Genomic DNA, 8,332 nt, shown 5'->3' with positions numbered 1-8,332 from the left:
CACACACACACACACACACACACACACACACACACACACACACACACTCAAATGTGTGTGCACGCATGTCCACGTATGTGCTGGTGATAGGTGACTGTCACCATGGGTCCCGCTGTTTGTCACAGAGAAGCCAGCAGGTGTTTTTGCAAACTGCAAGTCTGGCCTTTCCACGAAGATTAGGATAGCATGTGTTGGACTCTAGTTCCCTCTGCTGGACACTCTAGGAAACTGCTCCGCTGTGCTGGGAAGACAAGATTGCAGTTTGTCTACTGGGCAAAAGGCATAGGACTGTGCCAGGACATGAATCCTTCACCTTATTGTTAAAGTCTTTCTTTTCTTGAAGTGAACTCAATTATGCATCCTCATTAAGCCATGGAAATTCCCTGCCTGCTCCAAATGTTCCCGTCCCCAGCCAGGGCTGACTCCACCCAACGCAGAGCCAGCACCTCAGGTAGCGTCCCTTTCCCAACACCTGCGCCTTCTCAGCAGTAGGAAGCCTTGTTTCCACTTGACTGTGTGCTTGCACACCCTGCCAGGCTAACTCAGGCTAACTTAGAAGCTAGAGGTTTAGATCCTCACTCAGGCCAGAGCTCCCCTGCCTCCTACGACCCAGGTTAGACATGACACATACTATTTAGCAGTGATTTGTTCCTAAGCTGAAGTGCAGTCGTCAAGGTGACAGCTGTTGGAGGTGGGGCCTTAGGGGTGTGATTATTGGGTCAAGGGTAGCACCCTCATGACGGGATTAGCGCCTGTAAGACAGGCGTGCCAGGTGGCTGGCTTAACCCCTTTCTCCTGACATGAGGACACAGTGATAGTTCAGTCTTTGAACCTGGAGCAGGTTTCTCAGTGAACACTGCCGAAGCCTTGAACTTGGACTCTCCAACCTCCAGATCGTGCTTCGCCCCTGCTCCTTCTCAGCCACGCAGTGTATGGCATTTTGTTCTTGCAGCCTGGATAGACCAAAGTCATGGAGCTCACCCAAAAGATAAGCAGAGAGCCCCGGAATGCTGTGGCACACAGTCCCCACAGATGTGTCACACACACACACACACACACACACACACACACACACACACACACTCTTCACTAACCTGCTGCGGCGCTGTGAAACCCAGAAGCCAGGATCAGAGCCACGGAAACCTCCAGTCAGAGCGCGGCTGCTACCATTGGCCACTCCACTTACTGCTCTGTAATAAGCACAGAGCGTGGAGAATCCGGCACCCATTCCCGTGTGCAGACGACACAGCAGGCCCTGGAGGGCTGCTTTCTTTGACCCTCACAGTTCCAAATGCTCAGGTGTGTCTGACTCTAAAACTCTCCTTTCTATAAGATCATCTGGCGTCCAGGTTAAGCCATGCCTCAGATTCTTATTTTTAACGCAAAAGTCCCTGGAATAAAGAACTGCTGTCGTAGCTTCTTAGGGTGACAGAGAGGTGCCACCCTGACTGGCAGTGAGGCGATTAGGGAAGGGGGGGGGCTGTCTTTCTTCTTGTTCGTCTGAAGCGTTTGTGAACACACAGCGTGGAAGCTTGGGTACTAAGCTAAGGTTGTGCTAATTAGCCAGGAAAACACCCTGCCTTTCCCCTAGTGACTGTCACCCGCCACCCTCTTGAACGAAAGGTACGTACACCAACGTGCTGAAAAAGCATCCAGCTCCGTGAGGCAGGAAGGAAACCCAGGCCTTGGGAGGACCATGACCTTGGCAGAATGACCAAGGAACCCAAAGGCAGGGCTTGAAGCCATCCATGTCCTGTGGCCTTTGACCTTGGTCTGGGCAAGCCTTCCTTGAGTGTGCAGGGTTGGTCCCGTTAATACTCTCTTGGTCTTCTGGGCTGAAGGGAGAGAATCCAGGATTGTAGACACAGGTGCATATTGAAGACTGATGGAAACCGTGGCAGCTTTCAACCTAGATTTACAGCAGCCAAGCCATGCTTTATACTCTGCTTGCCTTTCTAGGCTCTCCTTCATCCGTTCCTTCATTCATTCATAAATATGGGAGGTTTTTTGCATAATGCAAGGCAATCTTCTAGCGCAGGGGATAATGAATGGAACACACATGTCCCCAGAACGGAAGGCCCTCTGTGGGGTTCTGCTGGGGAAATGGCCCCCATGGACATGTGTTCTTACGGAAAGTGGCTGCTGCACCGAGTTACAGTAGCAAGTTCCACAGCAGCCACAGCGATTCCCAGCAGATGGGCCTCCTTTCTGTGTGTGGCCTTTGAAGGGCTGGATGGAATCTCCTGGACTGCCAGGCCCTAGATCAAATCCGTGGAGCCAGGCCCCAGGAGGAGACTTCACCCGTTCCAGGCTACTTGTCTTTTCATGGCTCTTGGAACGATCTCGTCTTCTTTCTGGTAGGGAGTTAGGGATAGTGACAACATCAAGGGTGATAGATACCCTGTTATTTGCGGAAGCAGATACCTGGGCTGAGGCCGTAGGTACATCAGAGAGGGACTCTCCCAGTACAAGGAAACAGAGGTGGGGGCTGAGGACGCTGTGGATATGAAGCTTTACCGACCCCACCCACCCTCTCCCCAGGTGGCCCTGGAGATGCTGTTTACTGGGGAGCCCATTTCTGCTCAGGAGGCCTTGCGCCACGGCCTCATCAGCAAAGTGGTGCCAGAGGAGCAGCTGCAGGAAGAGACCATGCGAATAGCGAAGAAGATTGCCTCCTTGAGCCGCTCCGTGGTCACGCTGGGCAAGGCTACCTTTTACAAACAGCTGCCGCAAGACCTTAGAACAGCATACTACCTTGCCTCCCAGGCCATGGTGGACAACCTGGGCCTGCAGGATGGGCAGGAAGGAATCGAGGCCTTCATCCAGAAGAGAAAGCCTGTCTGGACACATTGAGCCAGCACGAGGAGTTCCTAGCCAATGGCTAGCTAGGAAGTCCCCCAGCCCTCGGTTTTTCCACCCCATCGTACTGCTTCCTCTCCGTTCTAAGAGAACAGAGATATTGATTTCCCAGTGTGTGATCTATATTACAATCCATGATTCTGTAGGGAATGGATTCAGGGGAGTGATGAAGCGCTGGGTCAGTGGCCAGGTTAATGTGCACTGGGGCCATGACAGAAAGCTGGGGTTCCGAAGGGCTTGCAGCACCTGAAGTGAGGGGCTGCTCATACACAGGTGACAGTTCAGAGAGGCGTGAAGGAAAGCTACCAACCCCACCCTTCTGGAGTCTCCTGAAGGCAGAGTCCATTCTGGTTGCTCGTGACAAGTTGGACATTTCAAGTTTCCATGAGATCATCTCCACACTGAAAAATCATCTTGATTCTACCAGGAAATAGTCGTGCTGGTGGCTTTGAAACAATCTTATGTGATTTGAATAAATTAAATATTTATAGAGCTGGGTTGTTTCATTTCTAACCCACCACGAGCTAAGAAAAGAAAAGAAAAGGGTGAACATTCTCTCGGTATGTCCATCCTGACGGGCAGATAGCAAGGGCCCACTTCTCTTCTCGTGGGTGCCCTGGCCCTCCAGTTACTACTAAACTGGAGGGTAAAAGCAGACCAGAACAGTGAGAGGACCCAGACGGGCCCACCCACTGAGGGTGACTTCCTCAGAACACATTTCTAGAGAAAAACCCAGAGCGACACTAGTCACTCCATTCCCCAGTTGGACTAATGCTTCTACCTAGTCATGTTTTTGTTTTGTTTTGTTTTGTTTTTGGATTTGGTCCTATACAGCCCAAGAAGTGTTCAAATTTTCTTTATCTGTCTTGACTATAAATCAATATATATCTATCTATCTGCCTACCTATCCATTCTTGTCTCTGCCTCTATCTCTCCTCTCCCTCCCCCCACCTCTTTCCTCTTTTCCAGTGCTAGGGATTGAAATCACAGCCTCCTGTATAGAAGGCAAGTACTCTGCCACTGAGCTACACCCCAGTCTTGATTTTTCTGTCAGTTTTTGTCACCTAAGAGTAGAAGAGAACAAGACATGATGGCACACTCCTGTACCACACCTACTCAGTAATCTGAGGCAGGAGGATCACATGTTTAAGATCAGACTGCAAAACTTAGCAAGACTCTGTCTCAAAACAAAAAAACAAAAACAAAAAATTAGAAGGTAAAGATGTAGCTTGGTGGTGAAAACTAGTCTAGAATGCATTAGGTCTGGGGTTCTATCCCTAACACCAGAAAGAGAGGAAGGGCTGGGGAGGGAGAGAAAGAGAGAGAAGGGTGGAAAGGAGAGAGACAGACAGAGACTGACTCATACGGGTCTAACCTGTGGTTTTCACTCTGGTTGCTGGGGTCAAAGTGCCTTATGGCCTGGATGGCCCGAGACATTGTTGTTACATGCTTCTCTTGGGATGGGCAATTGTTTCCTTCTCCAGGTTTTAGCCAGCAGAAAGGAGTTCACTGTAAGAGTGCAGAAGGCATCTCCCTTGGAGCCACTGTGTCAAGTCTCAAGCCTGTTCTCACGGGGCCTCGAGGGGCCCAGGGGAGTAGGTAACCCAGAGATCCCCGTCTCAAGTGAGTCTTTGAGGCCAAGGAGATATCAGTCACCTTTGTCCAGGGACAAACAGTGGAACTGAAGCGTGAGGATTTCAAAATGTCTTCCTGTTAAAGCCACGGTTTCCCATCCTCTGGCTGCACTGCCTGCCCCATGGGAAATGTTCCAGATCATTAGACCAAAATCCAGAAAGGAAAATGTTTAGTTCTAAATGTGCACACTTGCTCTCTTGGGGAGCTCAGTTGCCTGATGCTAGACTGGATTCGTTACCAGAGGCAGAACACAGTTTAGAACTGTGTCTGCAGGAAATTGCCGTGATTGCCTGGGACACAAGCTGTGCTCCCCTCAATTTCAGTCCCTGGGGATGGTCTGAGCCTAGCCTATGTTGGGATCAGTAAGCAGGCACTTCTACGGCCAGCCCCAAGGGACCTGACAAACAGGTTATCAGGCATTTGTGAAGACACCCTGACCACCTGGAATTACCTGCGCATGCCCTGGGTCACCCTATAAGAGAGCTGGAGCCCTCCCCCTCGCTCTCTCTCTTACCCTCTTACCCTCTTTCTCGCTTTCTCTACATTCCTACCTTTCCCAACATTGGTGCGTTGGTCCTAACAGCGTGGGCTCAAGGGCATTTGTCCTGCTTTGCAACACTGTGTCCGAGCAAGAGAGCAGACTTTGCCAGCTCACAAGAGAACTGGGTGTGTTAACTGGCAGGACACTGGCAGGGATTTTATTAGGAGGCGATAGACAAGGACTGGTTATGGTGGTTAGCTTAAGAGAAACGGACCACCCACGGTCGGTTCCTCCTTAGTGGCCCCACAGAGAAAATTACTGGTGGGTGCTGGACATACTGATGAGTCAGAAAGGATGGCAGACACTATCCAGGCTTCAGAGGGGCTAACAAAGCCTTCTCACACGTTTGACAAATGAAATGAAACGCCCCATTTCCAAATGAGCAAACACTACTCCCTCAAATCATGAGCTCCTCAGGCCTCTAGGCTGGTTCCACAGCCTGTGAGCTGATGTGCAATTGATGACTAGCTATAAAAATCAGTAGTCACTGGGGCAGAAAATAATCCAGCAAGAACTGTGCCACACGCCCCCGGCATAGATAATCTATCCCAAGGCTAACATCGTTCTGGGTTTATTTGTATCTGTTTCCTTTTACCAGGATGTTGAATGAAAATTTCCTCATAACTACATATGATTACTGTTTTTGAAAAGCCTATTATATTCATCGTTCCCTTGGCCTCATATGCCTCTAGGGAGCTGAGCTGAGCTGAGCTGAGCCCAGTAGGCCACACCCTAGCAGTCAGTGCCCATCAGGTCAGTGGGATGGCCATTCACTTCTGCTAGCCCTGAGTGAGGCACTGTTTAAAGGCTGACTTGGCCCCTAGAAACCAGAAACAGGCCAAATGACAGAAGGCCAGAGACTTCAGGAGAGCCTAATGCCATCCCAGACAGCCCTAGAATTCATTCTTCTCCTTCATGCTATGTATGAGGCTTAGAGAAGTCAAGGTATTGCCCTTGGAAAAGCCTATGTCGTTTTGAATCTGCATGACTACAAGGGATATGTTCCCAGCTGCTGTCCTGTAGACATCCCAACATATGCCAAGGCCATCTCCCAGCCTAGGGCGAGATATGGGATGTGCTTAGCAGAGCAAGCGGAATGCTGCTTTCTGACTGAGATCTGGGGGCAAGCATCCCTATGGCCTCCCAGGATACTGACTGAGTGCTGGTCCCAGTTATGTGGGCGTGTGTACATCAGCACTGTGTCCTTCCCTAAAAATGTGCCACCACTGCTGGACACGCTAGCACACCTGTGTAAATCCCAGATGCCGGAGTCTAAGGTGTCGTGGATGATTAACCGGTAGGGTCTAATAATGCTTATTATTAGCCCTAGAATTATTATGGTGATATGTCTGACCTGCTATCACAATCAATAAAAGACACAGACATCCTGGTAGATTTTACACTAGCCTTACCTTATCTGGGGCAAGGCAGATATTAACCCTCTAAACAACCCTTACCTCTCAGCCCCATCTCATGCCATCCGTAACTCCATAAATACTTGCTTATTCTCTCATCTGTACCGTTTCTTCCATCCGGCATCCACGCTAACCCTATGGCTCTCTCCTTCCTTCCTCCTCTTCTTCCTGTTTCTCTCTCCATGATCCTTCTGTCCCCAAAGCCCTCCAACCTTAGCCACTCCTACCTCTTCCTGCCCTGCCCAGGTTTAGGCCTTTTAATTAGACAAACAAGAAGTTAAATCATACTTGTCCATCAGTAAACATCCCCCTCTCTTAGCAAATAAATAAATAAATAAATAAATAGATAGATAAATAAATAAATAAATAAATAAATAAATAAATAAATAAAAAACCAGACAAACAAAAAACATTTTTCACCCCAGAAGGCCTGATACCATACATGAGCCATGTGGGCAATGAGAATGACAGAAACACAGAAGACTCCATTTGGCTTGTTAGTGAGCAGAGCACACCATCCCTGTAACGCTTTCAAACTGGGTCTGTGAGGCTAAAATGGAGATCCAGCCACCATTGGCGCCCAGTACAGAATCCTCTGACCAGAGGCAGCCTTGTTGATAATCTCCCCTCAAAAATAAGTAAGTGAAAAGCACCCAGGTAAGCCTCCCTTCACATCACAGGCCTTCTGGAGGCGTCTTCAGTGGCGCTGAGAAGGCAGCAGAGGTAGCTGTCCCCAGCTCCCCTCCAGAGTCCCTCGAGAAGGAATTTATGAGCTGAGGCTTTTCCACTCCCTTCCTTGGCATTTATTGGCTTTTTGATGAATGCTAGAGCAATTTTTCTGTCAACAGCTTCTCATTAGCGGCCTGGTGATGTTCGTCCTGACCATTATTTTGCTTGATATCACGCCTGGTCACTGCTCGGAGAAGAGGTCCCACTTAGAGGCCATCCATCTTCTCAGCAGCAGCGGCTGCAATAATCCACTTCCCACCCCTGCTGAGGCGACAGCCGCCCCGGGGCACGAGCTGGGGAATTGAGACAAACAGCCAGGCCGCCTGGATTCGCACATCCTCGGCTCCGTGCCTCTCTTCTTTTTTAAAGGCTGATTTTAGCTTGGATCCTGTTTCTTTTTAAAATAAATTATGGGGAGCTTGGTGGTGAAATAATCGCCAGGGCTTCCTTGTGAGGGATGACCTGATCTTATAGAAGATGGCAAGTTCACTCTGGGGAAGTCTAGAGAGCTAGCGGGGCCTGGGAAAGGGTGCCCGGCGTCTTTAATGGTCTGTTTATTTCAGCCCTCAAATGCACTGTCTTGAAGTAATTGAACCACGGAAAAGCACTGAAGGCCTTCCTAGTGTTTCTGCCATTCTCAAACGTCAACATCTGCTTTAATTTGCCTCCTCTTCCCCCCACATCAGCAGGTACAAGAATCTAACCTGGAATGGCACATCTCAAAAATTGTGTGAACAACTCCAAACGTGGAAAATCTGACAAAAATCGTAAAAACAACAGAAACAAACAAAAACCACCATGAATTCATTACCACATTTAACAATGATCAGATTCAGAGCTGATTTCTTTCTCTCCTCCTTCCACCGACCCCTCCCACACCCAGGACCTTTGTAAAGCAAGCCCAGATCACATCTTAATTCTAGAGGGTGCTAATGTTTGAGAGGTCCTCAAGCACAGCTTACCAGTAAGTGCCTCTCTGAGAACACCGTTCCCTAGTTCCCTAAAGGAGCTAAGTTAGCCCAGGATCTTGGGGTACCTCCTGTGCCGGGAACCAGCCAGGGTGATGGGGTTCCTTGTCAGAGAAACAGGAAGTCTTACTGGAAGAACGGCCAGTGGTCAGGGTAACTGCAGTTTCAGTGCTGCCTTTCCCGAG

General features: G+C 49.4%; 1 protein-coding gene across 1 annotated transcript in view; it reads left to right on the top strand.

Annotated features, from left to right (window-relative positions):
• The window catches only part of Echdc3 (enoyl-CoA hydratase domain containing 3), an 18,378-nt gene extending 15,027 nt beyond the window's left edge, over positions 1-3,351 (top strand). The window contains exon 5 of the mRNA XM_055593914.1: positions 2,542-3,351. Within this exon, the coding sequence (XP_055449889.1) occupies positions 2,542-2,853 (312 nt within the window). The 3' untranslated portion in view covers positions 2,854-3,351. The remainder of the gene's footprint in view (positions 1-2,541) is intronic.
• Positions 3,352-8,332: the final 4,981 nt, after the last annotated feature.

The sequence above is a fragment of the Psammomys obesus genome, unplaced genomic scaffold (genome assembly GCF_907164565.1).
Source record: "Psammomys obesus unplaced genomic scaffold, mPsaObe1.curated_primary_1811, whole genome shotgun sequence".
In the NCBI taxonomy this organism is placed as follows: domain Eukaryota; kingdom Metazoa; phylum Chordata; class Mammalia; order Rodentia; family Muridae; genus Psammomys; species Psammomys obesus.
This window is presented reverse-complemented; position numbering and strand designations above follow the sequence as displayed.